Source organism: Tachysurus fulvidraco, chromosome 21, assembly GCF_022655615.1.
Source record: "Tachysurus fulvidraco isolate hzauxx_2018 chromosome 21, HZAU_PFXX_2.0, whole genome shotgun sequence".
NCBI lineage: Eukaryota > Metazoa > Chordata > Actinopteri > Siluriformes > Bagridae > Tachysurus > Tachysurus fulvidraco.
The window spans coordinates 13924811-13940802 of NC_062538.1; the positions used below are offsets into that span (position 1 = coordinate 13924811).

The 15992-nt window shown below is 37.3% G+C and overlaps 1 protein-coding gene across 4 annotated transcripts in view; it reads left to right on the forward strand.

Moving 5' to 3' along the window:
- slc4a4b (solute carrier family 4 member 4b) overlaps window positions 1-11178 on the forward strand; it is a 40773-nt gene extending 29595 nt beyond the window's left edge. For 3 of the 4 annotated variants that reach the window (XM_027152863.2, XM_027152865.2, XM_027152867.2), the window contains 15 exons: window positions 958-1091; window positions 1956-2224; window positions 2472-2521; window positions 2716-2904; window positions 4563-4676; window positions 4894-5055; window positions 5372-5550; window positions 5947-6019; window positions 6432-6500; window positions 6717-6824; window positions 7504-7569; window positions 7921-8082; window positions 8230-8323; window positions 8627-8691; window positions 9068-11178. In XM_027152863.2, the coding sequence (XP_027008664.1) occupies window positions 958-1091; window positions 1956-2224; window positions 2472-2521; window positions 2716-2904; window positions 4563-4676; window positions 4894-5055; window positions 5372-5550; window positions 5947-6019; window positions 6432-6500; window positions 6717-6824; window positions 7504-7569; window positions 7921-8082; window positions 8230-8323; window positions 8627-8661 (1704 nt within the window). In that variant the 3' untranslated portion in view covers window positions 8662-8691; window positions 9068-11178. The remainder of the gene's footprint in view (window positions 1-957; window positions 1092-1955; window positions 2225-2471; window positions 2522-2715; window positions 2905-4562; window positions 4677-4893; window positions 5056-5371; window positions 5551-5946; window positions 6020-6431; window positions 6501-6716; window positions 6825-7503; window positions 7570-7920; window positions 8083-8229; window positions 8324-8626; window positions 8692-9067) is intronic. The other variant, XM_027152864.2, reaches the window with a different exon arrangement.
- The last annotated feature ends 4814 nt before the right edge of the window (window positions 11179-15992 follow it).

Genomic DNA, 15992 nt, shown 5'->3' on the forward strand with positions numbered 1-15992 from the left:
CAGTGGCACCTGTCAAGGTGTGACATTTATAAGGCAACAAGTAAATAGTTCTCAAAGTTGGTGCAGAAATCCGTAAAAATGAAAAATACAAATATCTGAACTATACCATGGATCAATGGATGAAAGTGGCCTGGTCTGATCTCCTTGTTTTTTACATCATGTGAGTGGCGGATACTTGTGTGTCACCTGGGGAAGAGATGTAACCAGGACATGCTATGGGAAGAAGGCAAGCTGGATTCAGTGTAATGTTCTGCTGGGAAAAAATGTTCAGACATGATTTTTTTGTTCAGAATCATTTTAACTGCGTATTTGTGTTAGTTTGAGCTTTCCTGATCCTGAAGGACTTTGAAAGAGGTACTGACTTTGATATGGATATATACAATATATATTTAATACAAACTTAATATCATACAATTAACCTTTATTCCAGATAGATGATGTTTTCTAGACAGTAGTCGTGGATTTTAATTTTGACATGTATTGAATGTAGCACTGCTTGAAGAGACAATTAAGGCAGGACAAGGATACCTGATGGCAGGGAGGAAAAAATACCAATTTTTTCCTTTTTCACTTTTAAAATCTAAAATACATGAGAATAGGACAGGCATAAATGTTCATAGAGAACAAAGGGGAAAAAAAGCCCAGACTGGAGGTAATCAACACAAATAGCAAGAATTGTCTGATGTACCATCATCTGAAACAGCAGATGTACCATCTCTATAAACAGATTTTAAAAGACTTCCATCCTATTGTCATTGCATATGGAGTGCTTGCACCTTTGTGATTTTTGTTATGCCCAAACACTTTGATTAATATCCCAGAAGCTTTCATCTCTCTCTCTCTCTTTCTCTCTCTCTCTCTCTCTCTCTCTCTCTCTCTCTCTCTCTCTCTCTCTCTCTCTCTCTCTCTCTCTCTCCCTCTCTCTCCCTCTCTCTCCCTCTCTTGCTCTTACTGTAGGGTGTGATAGAGAGCTTTGTGGGAACAGCATTGGCAGGTTCAGTGTTCTGTCTGTTAGGTGGCCAGCCTCTGACAATCCTTAGCAGTACAGGGCCGGTGCTTGTGTTCGAGCGGCTGCTGTTCAACTTCAGCAAGTGAGGAGGACTAACATGTGTATACACACACACACACACACACACACACACACACACACACACACACACACACACACACACACACACACACACACACACACACACACACACACACACACACACTATACATCCTTGTGAGGTGATACCAATGTTACACCATATGTACAGCTAAAACATTTACTCTTGACATGAGAGTACATAAAATGAAACAACAATGACATGAAACATACAAATATATTTTTTAAATGCTAATTCATTTTATCGTAGTCTTATCTATCTACTTTATTTTATCTATTTTATGACTTATTCTGTATATTATTAAGATTTAGCTATCCAAATATTACTTAACAGAAACAGATTTAATCTTTAATTAACTCTATCAGCATTCCAGTGGATAAGTCTTTACTTTGACCAAGCTGACTGTCTCTTTAAACAGTATTTACTATACAGTATTTTAATATACTTTGATATAATTGATGTATTGAAAGCTTATTTTTGCCAAATGTCATAATTTTGAGTTTATTGGGAGTGCACCTGTATCTGTAAAAGGGTGTACATATACAGGCTTTTTTGCAGAATATTGAATGTAGAAATTTTAATTTTCTTATTTCTGAAGGCTTTGCTTTCTAGTATCTAGCTTGACTTTCACAAAGTACTCCTAGTACAAGTGCTCCAGTAGGAATGATAGACAGAGAAGCCACATCTCCTCTAATAGCCTGATGTACATAGAAGCCGAACCTCCTCAGACTGATGGATAGTTTACTCTGTATTTCTAATTTACTTTTTTCTATGAAATCCCATTAGCAGGATACTGTTAATTGTGATTTGACTACCTGACATGATTTTATGATTGGCTATTTTCAGGGACCATGCATTAGACTACCTAGAATTTCGGCTGTGGATTGGACTGTGGTCAGGCTTCTTGTGTCTGGTGCTGGTGGCAACAGATGCCAGCTTCCTTGTACAGTACTTCACACGTTTCACAGAGGAAGGCTTTGCATCTCTCATCAGCTTTATCTTCATCTACGATGCATTCAAGAAAATGCTCAAGCTTGCCCACCACTACCCCATCGATACCAATTACCACTGGGACATGGTCACTCAATATGCCTGCCAATGCATGCCTCCTGAGGGTATTTATACACCTGTGTATTTATGATTAGAGATATATAAATACCTGTGTATAGATCTCCCTATGTTTGTTTTTGGTGTTTTTGTGTAGTGTATAAATACTAGTTGGCGTATGGTGTCCACTACGCAACATGACAGTGACACTTCTTTTGCCTAGCAAGCAATGAAGCAGTAGTGTATTTTCAAGGTTTAAGCTAAATCACGGTGAACATACTGAAATCTCAGATCTGTTTTGTTTGTTTAAATCAGGCAACATGTCTGTCCCAGATGAAAAAATTAAATTCAACTCAACTGGACAGGTGAGTGTGTGTATATATCTATATATACATGTGTTTTTAAATGTTTTATTGATTTTTTTTTAAAACAAAAAAATGAAACTTTTACATAATAATGTAATTTGAAGGAACCATAAATTAAATTATTGCATTATTGTGTGTGTGTGTGTGTGTGTGTGTGTGTGTGTGTGTGTGTGTGTGTGTGTAAACATGGCCAGCAGCACTGGAATTTTACCTGGTCATCACTAACTCAGTCTGAGTGTTTGGAGTGGGGTGGAGTTCTGCAAGGAGAATCCTGTGGTTTTGTTCCAGACATCACACTGATGTCATTTATCTTGTTCATGGGCACCTACACATGTTCCATGGGCTTAAAGAAGTTTAAAACCAGCAGATTCTTCCCAACCATGGTAAAAATACACACACAAGGTTATCTGCTTTACTGTCTTTCTGGCAGTTCAAACTAGTCTTGCCATTCTCCGTGGTCCTCTCTCTCCTCAGTTCGGCAGAACTGAGGCTCACTGGATGTGTTTTTCTTTATTGCACCATTCTGAGACTATTGTGTCTGTTGGTGCCAGATGACTCTGGGAAGTTCAATCATGTCACAGTCAAAACCAGGTGTAAATAGCAGAGTTGCAATGAGAAAGCCACTACTCTCAGAAAAGAACATTTCTGACCATTTAATTTAAAAAGGATTTGAAAATGTCATGTGGACAAGACAGAGCACTGTTGGAAAATAAATTGTGGAGGAATGTGACCAAAATAAATCTTTTGAGTTTAAAAAAAATGGGAAACATTATTTTTTAGAAAAAAAAATACAGAATTTCAGCATGTAGTAGTATCATGCATTGGACCTGTATTGCTGCATCTGGGCCAGGACAGCTTGCCATCATTGATGGAACAATGGATTCAGAATTATGCCAGTGAACTCTAAATGAAAATGGCAGGACATCTGTCCATGAACTGAATCTCAAGGAAAAAAAGGTCATACACCAAGACAACAAGCAAAAGTCTGTCTACCAAAAAATGATTAAAGAGGAACAAAGATAATGTTTTAGAATGGCAAAGTCAATGTCCTGATTTTAATCCAAAAGAAAAAATTGTGGAAGGACCTGAAGCAAGCAGTTCATATGAGGACACCCAATAAAATCAAAGTTTGATCAAAAGTTACCTGAAAATTTACTTGCAGGTATTGCTGCACAAGGGCTTACAAATCAAATTATATATATATATATAATTTGATTTGTACTTTGTATGCCCTGATACACACATATACAGTATATGTATGTATATGTATATATACATATACATACAGTATATGTATATACTGTATGTGTGTGTGTGTACAGTGTGTGTGTGTACAGGGTGCAGAGAGAATCGTTGCAGATCTGCACCAATAACAACAATAACCACTTTCTTTCTTTTGTTCTTATCTAAACTTTGCCATTATTCATTAAAAGCTTTGACTTTTATCTCCATCAGCCACCCTACCACACACACAAACATACAGAGAGAGAAAGAGAGAAAGAGAGAGAGAGAGAGAGAAAGAGAGAGAGGGAGAGAGAGAGAGAGAGAGAGGGAGAGAGAGAGAGAGAAATGAGAAGTCATAAACTCATCTTTGCTGAAATACTAAACAGGCTTGGAAAATATCCAGCTCTAAATCATATCAAAAATCTGTTATTATGTTATTACATCCAATCCTTGCTCATTAAAAGCACATTAATCTCCATTACTTTCCAGTCTTTTACTTTTTCTTGATCCTTAGTGGCATTTTCACAGGACAGCCCAACCCTAAACTAAACTAAACTAAACTAAACTAAACTAAACTAAACTAAACTAAACTAAACTAAACTAAACTAAACATTTTAATAAAATGATTAACAGTTAATCATTGGTGTTTACTTAATGAGAAGAAATCATTGGCATGTTTATTTGTTGGTATTGTGGAAATCTGGAATATTTAAAGTGTTAAGATTATGGCAAGATAGTTTTATTTTTATGATGTAGTATATGTCCTGAAATATGATAGATGTTTAATTAAAGGGATGATTGATTGATTGTTTGACAGGTGCGTAAGCTGATCAGTGACTTTGCAATTATACTGGCCATTCTGATCTTCTGTGGGATAGATGCGCTGGTTGGTGTGGACACACCAAAACTAGAAGTTCCAAGTGAATTCAAGGTAAATGTGTGTTTTCTGTGAGAAGTGTTTTTCTACTGTCTTACATTAAACTCTGTTCCTGTACTACGGATTATGTAGAAAGAGAGCGCTTCTGCTTCATTCTTTGTAAAGAGTATCACTAGCATTTCTCTTTTGTTGAATGCATTTGTTTATTCGTGTGTGTGTGTGTGTGTGTGTGTGTGTGTGTGTGTGTGTGTGTGTGTGTGTGTGTGCAAAGCCTACAAATCCAACCCGTGGCTGGTTTGTGCCCCCTTTTGGTGGAAACCCCTGGTGGGTGTACCTGGCCTCCTTCCTACCTGCACTTCTTGTCACCATCCTCATCTTTATGGACCAGCAGATCACTGCCGTCATTGTCAACAGAAAGGAGAATAAACTCAAGGTGTGTTGTCCCATTTAATGAACTGATACTGGGCAACAACACATTCCTATTTACAATCACGGATGCACAATAGGAACACAATAATTCAGGACAATATAGATGATCCTGTTCATTTTCATGTGTCCTGATAATATAAAAAAAATAGTCTGTTTAATTAACATTCCATGCTTATTCTTTTGACTGTAAACTGTTTGAGGTTTATGCATGTTTTTAACTACACTGTACACTGTAGGATTGAATAGTAAGTTGGGATAAAGTTGGGAGTAGGATCTCGTCCTTCTCCTCCCTTAATGTTGTGTTTGTGTTTGGAGAGTAGAAAGGTGCTGGCTACCATTTGGACCTGTTCTGGGTGGCTGTGCTAATGATCGTGTGCTCATTCATGGGCCTGCCGTGGTATGTGGCAGCCACTGTCATCTCTATTGCCCACATTGACTCACTTAAGATGGAGACAGAGACATCAGCACCAGGCGAACAGCCAAAATTCCTGGGAGTCAGGTACAGAATAAGGGAGACCATATCTGGTGTAGTCGTTACTTGTAAACATAAAATGCAAATGTATATTAATATTGGTTTGCAGTATTGGTTTGCAATATAAAATATTTAGTATAATATGGTATATAAAATATTTAGTTCATAAATATTTGTTCATCCAAATGGTAATGAGGAATAATGTTATGAGTCATTTATGTGTTATCCATTTATACTGGTCATTTTATATTTTTGCAAGAAATGTCATGGCTTTAGTTTTAGTCCCTGATGTGATGGATTCAGTTTAGCCTTTGCTCCAACCTCATTCTCAAATATACATAATTACATGCAGATACATGTGAACAGACATACATATTAGTGTTTGTTTATAAATAATGTGTGTGCTTAATCTTCTGTACTTAGGGAACAAAGAGTAACTGGAGTGAGTGTCTTCCTTTTAACTGGCCTATCAGTCTTCATGGCACCTGTTCTTAAGGTACACATGGTTAACTACTTTAGCTTTATATTGTAAATAAATATGGTTTGTGATTTCTACAATCAGGTGTATCAGCCTTGACCCCCCAATTGAGCCAATTAATTTTTCTAAAAAGTGGCCCTAAAACGTAAATTAGTTAAACTAAGCAAACAAGTAAATGAGCATCTCAGTGGAAATATTAATTTCTCAAACCACCGATTTAGCTGCTCTGCTACAACACCCCTATTTGGGAGTCAGTAATGAGGACGAAAAGGTGAATTTTCCTAATTGGCCTATTTTCAGGTTATATATTATTATATATTATTATATATTACTTATTTATGTATTTTATTTTGGTACTTATTATTTCTAATGTGTTGTCTACATAATATTTGTTTTCTTTCGCATATATTTTGCTCTCTTTGCACTTTAGTTTATTCCCATGCCGGTGCTTTATGGTGTCTTTCTCTATATGGGGGTAGCTTCTCTAAATGGAGTGCAGGTAAGTGTTTCTGTGTCTGTGCGTTGGAATCTGTAAAAATGATTGCAAATATTATGTACAATTGTTAATGTTTATGGTAATATATATTTAATATATAGTGAGTGAGATATTTTAATGTTTGTCTCCCTGTTCCTGTGTGTGTGTGTGTGTGTGTGTGTGTGTGTGTGTGTGTGTGTGTGTGTGTGTGTGTGTGTGTGTGTGTGTGTGTGTGTGTAGTTCATGGATCGCTTAAAGTTGTTTCTAATGCCAGCAAAGCACCAGCCAGATCTGATCTACTTGCGCCACGTCCCTCTGCGCCGAGTTCACCTGTTCACCTTCATCCAGGTTGTGTCTTCATATAATGAAGTGTCCAGCTTTAGAATGCCGCACAGTTATCCAACTCCGAGCTATAAAGCCTGGTTTTGTAGCTGTGTTATTGCAGGGAAATGACCCGAACTTGCCCTCATGTTTTTCTTAGACTGCAAAGGTTTCCTCCTTGTGCAGTCTTTCTTACTGTAGATTTATGCATTTTGACATCAACTGTAGCAAGAGTTTTCTCTAGGTAATATTTTAGAGTTTTTGGAGACTTCTTTATGCATCTTGCAGTCTGCTCTTGGGGTGAATTTGCTTGGATACCCTGATCTGGTCATGTTGGCAGGATTTCACTATGGTTATAAAAAAATCATTTTAACAATTAAGATCAAAACAAACTAAATGTCTGAAAACCATAAGCCTTCTTCAAAGTGCTCTGTAACAATGTTCTAATAATTTGCACCCGGGGGTTTACTCTTGTAAGTAATTTTATCCAATTTAAGTACTAATAAATGAGAGGGTGTCCTTACTTTTTCCTCAGAAGAATTTTTTTAATTACATTTTTTTAGATTATTTAATTATTTGCATAGTTATATTACTTGGGTTTTCCAATATTGAAATGAATATATAATATCCATATGTTTAACTATTTAAAAAACAACACAGGCTTTCATAGGGTGTCCTAATTTTGACTACATGTGTGTTTGCACAGATTCTTTGCCTTGCCCTGCTTTGGATCCTAAAGTCCACTGTGGCAGCTATAATATTCCCAGTCATGGTAAGTCTGAAGTTTCTGAAAGTTGACATTTTGCCCCACCCTATTTCAAGCTTTCTGTTCATCATTACAGCACTGTTTTTATACCCAATTCATAAATTAATTGAGCAATTTCTTTTTTTAAACAATATATGGGGACAAACTAAAGCAGACAACTCCAGACCACTGTTTTCTGGTGGACCATAAACATCAATTCCCTGGATAACATTGAAAATCACTTTCCAGTGGATTATTTGTTAAAACTTTCTTGGAAAGGGCCAAAGTATAAAAGCACCCTTGCACTCTTTTCCAGGGATTTTATTTGGATGTCTATCTAGCACCTTGATTCTCTTTTATACCCTTCAATTTTCATAGATTTTGGCCCTGGTAGCTGTGAGGAAGGCAATGGACTATATTTTCTCTCAGCATGATCTTGGCTATCTTGATGATGTTATGCCAGAGAAAGAAAAAAAGAAGAAAGAGGATGAGAAAAAGAAGAAAAAAAAGAAGGGCAGCATTGACAGTGACTTAAACTATGTAAGAAAACTGTGTTGTGTGTCTGTGATTATCTAAAAAGGACAAACAGCTGCTGTGCAAAACAGATACTGGTCACTGGATCGTAATTCATCATATGAGTAGTATGGCTTCATTTTAGTGTGTTTGTCCACTCTCTGCACTTTACAGTCAGACTATCCAGCCAATGACAATATTCCCACTATAAAGATATCCATGGAGACGATGGAGGAGGAGCAAATGAGGGGAGACAAACCCTCAGAAAGTGAGTAGGGCAGAAAGTCGGCATGAAAGCCAGGGTGCCTAAAACCCTCAAACTTTTAAGCGTACTTTTTCCATTGACTTTTTTTCTGCCTCACTCACTTTTCCTCTTGAGTTCTTTACTTCTTTCCTAATTCACTAATATTCCTAGTCAGTCTGGTCTGATTGGAATCAGCCTTAACTCTTTTTGCTTCCTGGATGCTACAGACTTTTTTCTGTGTTATTCTTTTTTGCTGCAATTTACCTATAATCATTTATAATCTGTCTGTGTTCTATGAATTTAATGATTCATGTTTATATTTTACAGGAAATAAGCCCATGTCATTCCTCACTCCATACTGATTCACTTGGTTTCTTTCCTTCCAGGTCAAGGTAAACATGCAAATTTCAGATCGTTTGTTGTGCATTGCAAAATATCTTCAAAAGTCACTGCACTAGATGTATACAAATACATGTGTACAATATGATACAACTTATTTTTCTAATGTAAAAGGATTATAAGTAAAACATTTATGAAAATATATAGTTATACATACATGCTAAGCAGCTGGTTGAATGTGTTTGTAAAAAATAATGTATAGATAGGTAACTTCAGTCCAAACAGAATGTAAATGTTAAAAACATCCAGAATTACAGGCACAAAGCATTTATTGAACAAGCTCTCAGCATGCATCTTCTGTTTTTTCTTTATTATTTATCCATAAGACCTCTGTATACTGTATCTCATATCAGTTTTTTTCTGCATTAGATTTCAGTCGGTATCAGTAACTCACTGGATACAGAGAGTATGAGGAAATCCCATGCTAATGCTGGACCTAAAACCCACTGTGACTGTAAGAAGGAAATACTGTATTTTATCTGATAAAACACTCCTCTAAATATTTGAATAATACTGTACATATTTAAAATTAAATCATTTACAGATTATGGTTTGAAATGAGTTAACATCATGTAGTCTTCATTTGAAGGCAAATGTAAAGCAAAGAATTTTGTATTTAATATTAAGCTTGTACTTATTATGTAATATCTTATTCTCTTATAATGATTCTTAAATTTGTGCAGAATGTCTATGAGCGAATTACATCAAATCGATCAAATCTTTTCATAAACAAATATAAATAATAGAAACCTCAGTTCTAAAACAAAAAACAAAAACAACCTTTCATGATCTTGTACATTATGCTAAACCAATGCTGCACACACATGGAGTTTTTATTTATACTTTACTGATTAGTACATTTTATTATATTTTACCTTGAATCATAGCTCTACCTCTTAGAGTGCTATTGTGCCAGGCACTGTGTGTTTGATCTATGCAGATAAAAAGTGATTGCGATGAAATATAGCTCTTTTAAGAGCATGCACAAGATTGCTGTCATCATTTTATTACAAATTATAATAATCATCCATAAACTATGCAAAACCCAATCTGTGTCTTTCTACAGTACAAAGTAAATGAAAGATGTCTATTGAAGAGATTAAAATATGATTTTATTAAGTGTACTTTGAGTATCATCTGTGCAAATATATTTTTATTGTACTTCATTTTTTTTAACAAAGAGATTGATTGATCTAGCATATAGTCTTTTATACGATATGTAGGTAATGTTGTTAAATGTGAATTATAGATTAATATCTGCAAGAGACAATAAACAGAAATAATTCTAATTAGTTTAATTACTAATTAGTTATTTAAAATTAATGTATTAATTCAACCCGATTAAAGTGTAAACTCTAGAGAGTGCTGTGTGTGAAAATCCTAGGTGATAAGCAGTTTATGAAATACTAAATCCAGGCTATCTGGTACCAACCAAGACACGGTCAGAGTCACTGAGATCACATTTTTCCCTATTCTGATGCTTGATGTAAACAATGAGCTTATAATATTAAGCTGTATCTGTGTATCTGCTGCTGTGATGCATTGTGCTTCTGTCACATGAATGGCTGATTGGATAATTGTATAAATGACCAGGTGTACAACATTCCTTTTAAAGTGGCCAGTCCATAAGATTGAAATCAATATCAGTTATTAATGGGTTTTTTTTTACCAGTATCAGTAACTCAGTAGGAAAGATATAGTATGGGAAGATGCAGTGTTTTTTTAACGCAACACTTTTGCCCACTGTGTCCATGTTTAAGCAGTTTCAATTAGGTTTGTGTCAGAAACTTTGAGTCATGTTTTATGAAGTAAAATGGTGGAAAGGTGGAATCTAAATGAGCAAATCAGATAAAATATTTGCATAGGTAAAAAGGTTAAATGTTAATTATATGCTTTTGGTTCTAAAAGCCTTCTGGTAGTGTGCACACTGTTATACAGTAGGTCAGGCAGGGGGCAATGTGTAGATAAAAGCCTTCTAGCCCATTTACTGTATACCGAATAATCACCCATCGACAGACATTATAGACTGAATGTAAGAATGTGAGTAAAATTGTTCATTTCCATTCCCTGGATGTTTCATCTGTATATTTTTAAAATTGCTAAAACATTTTTTAAGGTGCATTAGATTTCCCAATGAGACACATTCTCTTAAATCTTTCTGAACCTTACTTTTACACTTACTGTGCTTTTTGAAATTCTGGCATAATTCTTCCAATTTAAAATGACCTTGATTGCTTACAATTAAGAAAGTACTGCACTCCCCTTCTACTGTACAATAGACTAAAGATATTTAATTGATTTATAGTCAGAGTATGACATGTATTACGAATAATATTAGAGATGTGTTTTACAATCAGTTGCTGTCTGATTTGTGTATGTTTTACCTGCCCAATAAGTCATTATGGCTTTATGCCTACACAAAATATGACACATCACTTTCAACATGAAATAAAACATGGAAAATAAAGTGATTGAACATTGATGTTGTCATGCTTATTTGTACTAATTAGTCTTTGTCCTATCCTTGTTTAGCCAAATAGAAACAAAGAAACAATTGTTTAGAAAATGATGAAAAAAACTTAACTAAATTTATATGGCAATGTGTTTTACTGATACTTAGGAAAAACTTAATAATACAATGTAATACCGCTGAAGTTTAAATTATTTTATTGAACTAAAAGAATTCTAACTTTTACTCATTCCTTCACTGTCTCTTAATCCAAATCTTTGCCATGTGGCTTCTTAAGATTGTCTAACGCTTGAATGCACTATGGATTAAAGCTGTGTGTATGATTTTGTGTGTACGTGTGTTCAAATGAAACAGATCAAGATTGAATCTCACTAGGTTTTAGTAGTAAATCTGAGCTTCACTTCACATCACGCATAGGATTTAAGGGAATAAAGAGCCGGTGATGGTGTCGTTATCTGTGGCTTATCATCTTTTCATCTTTTTATGACTTATTTTACATTTGCAGCATTTGGCAGACGCCCTTATCCAGAGCGACGTACATAAGTGCTTAAATCTCTAACATTGAATACATTAATGCTCACTAGGTTACATACTTAAGATGAGTTTAAAACATTTGTTCAAAGTTACAATGAAAGTGTCAAAGGGTTTTTTTTTTGTTTTGTTTTGTGTTTTTTTTTTAATGCAAAAGATAAGGAAAGAAGTGCTAGTTGAAGTGTTTCCTGAATAAGTAGGTTTTCAACTGCCGCTTGAAAATAGCCAGTGACTCAGCTGTCCGGACCTCTAGGGGAAGTTCATTCCACCACCTTGGTGCCAGAACAGAGAAGAGTCTTGTAGTATACTTGCCTCTTACACTGAGAGATGGTGGAACCAGTCGAGCAGTGCTGGTAGATCGGAGGTTGCGGGGTGCAGTGCGAGGAATGATGAGGGCTTTGAGGTAAGAGGGAGCTGGTCCATTTTTGGCTTTGTAGGCCAGCATCAGTGTTTTGAATCTGATGCATGCAGCTACCGGAAGCCAGTGGAGGGATTGCAGCAGCGGGGTGGTATGTGAGAACTTTGGCAGGTTGAAAACAAGCCGGGCAGCTGCATTTTGGATCATTTGCAGAGGACGGATTGCGTTCATAGGTAGACCTGCCAGCAGTGCATTGCAGTAATCCAGTCTAGAAATGACAAGAGACTGAACAAGTACCTGAGCAGTCTGTGTGGACAAAAATGGCCGAATCCTTCTAATGTTGTAGAGAAGAAACCGACATGAGCGAGTCACATTAGCAACATGAGAGGAAAAGGACAGTTGATTGTCCATGGTTACCCCAAGGTTGCGAGCTGTGGTTGAAGGGGAGATCAGATCGTTGTGCAAGGATATAGCAAGATCATGACCTGGGGATGAATCACCTGGGATGAACAGCAGTTCAGTTTTGCTAGGATTGAGCTTTAACTGATGAGCAGTCATCCATGATGAAATTTCTGCCAGACATGCTGAGATCCGGTCAGAAGCTGTGGCATCTGAGGGTGGGAAAGAGAAGATAAGTTGTGTATCATCAGCATAGCAGTGGTAAGAGAATCCATGTGATGAAATAACTTCACCAAGAGAGTGAGTATATAGGGAGAAAAGAAGAGGACCAAGTACTGAGCCCTGTGGGACGCCAGTGGAGAGTCTGCGCGGAGCAGATGTCACTCCCCTCCATGTTACCTGATATGAGCGTCCTTCCAGGTAGGAAGCAAACCATTCCCAAGCTGATCCGCAAATCCCAAGACTCTTGAGGGTAGATAAGAGAGTCTTGTGGTTGACCATATCAAACGCTGCTGAAAGGTCAAGGAGGATAAGGATGGATGACAGTTTGGCTGATCTAGCAGCATGTAGCTTCTCAGAGACATCCAAAAGGACTGTCTCTGTAGAGTGAGCTGCTTTAAAGCAAGACTGGTTGGGGTCTTGGAGGTTGTTCTGTGAGAGATAGACAGACAGTTGATTATAGACAATGCGTTCAAGACAGACCGGTCTGTAATTACTGATGTCTGATGGATCCAGAGCAGGTTTCTTTTGGATGGGAATATCCCTTGCTCTCTTGAAAGTAGTTGGTACTTGACCAGATGCTATGGATCTATTGACGATAGTGGAAATGAAGGACAAAAGGTCTTGCGAGATGGTCTGGAGCATAGTGGTAGGGAGCGGATCCAATGGGCAGGTGGTAGGATTGCAGGACTGGATGAGTTGTAAAATCTCTTCTGCTGCCACAGTTGAGAAATGTGACAACGAAGGTGTAGGGGAATGCATACTCTGAGATGTAAGTGCAGTCGGGGCTGAAGTGAAGGTCCAGCAGATTTCCTCAATCTTCTCCTGGTAGAAAGAAGCAAAGTCTTCTTTATGACCTTTTCATTATTACACATTATTAGACATGTAAACTAAGAAAATATACTTAACATGTAATTTATGTTTCAAGCAGCATTTACTATTTTTATGGTTGCTAATATACACTTATCAGCCATAACATTAAAACCTATTGTGAAGTATTCTCCAGCCATAACTGAACAATTTCTGCAGTGTGGGAGCATTATCCAGCTGAAAGTGTTAAGGGGTTATCATGGGCAGCTACACAGCCCCACATGCAGCAAGCTGAGCTGCACTGTGTGTCCTGACACATTTCTATCATAGCCATCATTAACTTTTTCAGCAATTTGTACTACTGTTGCTCTTCTCCAGGATCAAAAAGCCATGGGTGGCCATGAACCTGTCATGTGCTCCAGTTGTGTTTCCTTGGACCACTTTTGGTAGGCAATAATTACTTGTATACTGGGAACTTCCCTTAAGACCTACTATTTTGGAGATGCTCTCACCCAGTCACCTAGCCATCACAATTTGGCTCTTGTTAAAGTCACTCAGATGCACTTTTTTGCTTTCAACACAACTTCAAGAACGGACTGTTCACTTTCTGTCTAATATATCTTGCCCCTTGTCAGGTGCTACTGTAATAATATAATCGGACATACCAACTTTTATGCATTCCAATGTACATACAAACTCTGCATTATACTATATTTACTCTACTTAAAAACATGCAAAAAAGACTAGCCTTCTTTTTTCCCCAAATGATAATGTTGATGGCTTGGACTGTGCAGTCCATATGCAAATAGAACAGGACAGTGCAGTTCCCAAGAAACTGCAGAAACTTTGGAAAGGAATGGGCACTTTACTGCAGAATTAGAGCCCTGAGCGGGACTGTTTTTATAAACCTGCACCCGCCCGCTCCCGTTGAATATCTGACCAGGACTGAGCACGCCCGCAAGCTGTGTGTTCCACTCCCGCCCACACCCGCAATCTTTGTGTCCACTCCTGCCCACTCCCGCAGATTTTTTCTTGAGAGCTTGTGAAAATTTTGATTGTATACAAATAATCAGACTAATTATTAGTTCAGGCTAATGTCCAGAATAACAGAATTAAACATGATTGCATTTAAATAAGATAAATTAATACTAATGCTAATACTAATCTTCTTCTCAACGTCATGTGTTGACTCCATTCTTATTATTAGGCTACACACCAAATCCCATCAGGTCCCGCGGATCTCCCGTTAAATTTTTCCCATTCCCGCCCGGGGCAAAGGTGAAACCGCCCGCTACCGCGAGATTTGCGTTGGGTACCGCGGGAGCCCAATCCCAATGCAGCCCTCTAATGTGAATCTCTCTCTCTCTCTCACTCTTTCTCTCTCTCTCTCTCTCTCTCTCTCTCTCTCTCTCTCTCTCTCTCTCTCTCTCTCTCTCTCTCTCTCTCTCTCTCTCTCTCTCTCTCTTGTTTTGCTTATCAGATAAAATGTATTAACTTTACTATAGCGATGTAAAGACATATGGACTGCATCGTCTGAAGTGTTCTATATTAAGTAGATTATAGAAAGTTTATCATCAGTCCTGCACTTAAAGTGACCAAAAGTGTTTCAACTGTTAAACTCCTGAAAACTCCTAGGCTGGTGCTATGGTGCAGTCAGAACAGCTTAGAGCTAAACACCCTCAAAACTGTGGAGCTGATAGTGGACTTTAAGAAAGACCCCTCAACACTACTCCTCCTCACAATATCCAACAGCCCTGTGTAATCTGTGGAGTCCTTCATGTTTCTGGGCACTTCCATTTCCAAAGACCTGAAATGGGAGTGCAACATACACTCTATTATCAAAAAGGCCCAGCAGAGGATGTACTTTTTACGTAAATGAAGTAAGTACGGTCTGCCACAGGAGCTGTTGATGATGTTCTACACTGCAGTCATTGAATACAAGAACCAGAAACCGGGCAGGAAAATCACTAATGACCCTTCACACCTCTTTCCGCTCTTTTGTTTATTAAAACTGCCAGACACAGGAAGAGTTTCTTTCCCCAGGCAATCACCCGGATTAACAACTCACCATAATTATGTTCCTTGCTTCGTAGCTATAAGTACTGCATTATCAGAACTGTCAGTCATCACAGCTTCCATATAGGTTACACACACTACTGCTGCTGCATATTTAATAATATTGCACAATACTGCACAATACTGTTATTTGCACTACCATGCACTCTCACACTCTCTTGTCATAACTGATTAGTCATATATTCTGTATTCATATTTAATACTCATACTGTCTATATTGTCTCACATCGTCTGTATTGTCTTGTATAGTATGTTTTGTCTTGTCTTGTCTGTTTTGTGTATATAGTCTTTTTTTGTTTATGTTTTGTTTTGTCTTGTCTTTTGTTTTGTGTTTTGTCTTGTCTTGTCTGTATTGTCGTGTCTTGTCTGTATTGTCGTGTCTTGTCTGTATTGATTGTTTTGTTTTGTCTTGTCTTGTATAGTCCAAGCTA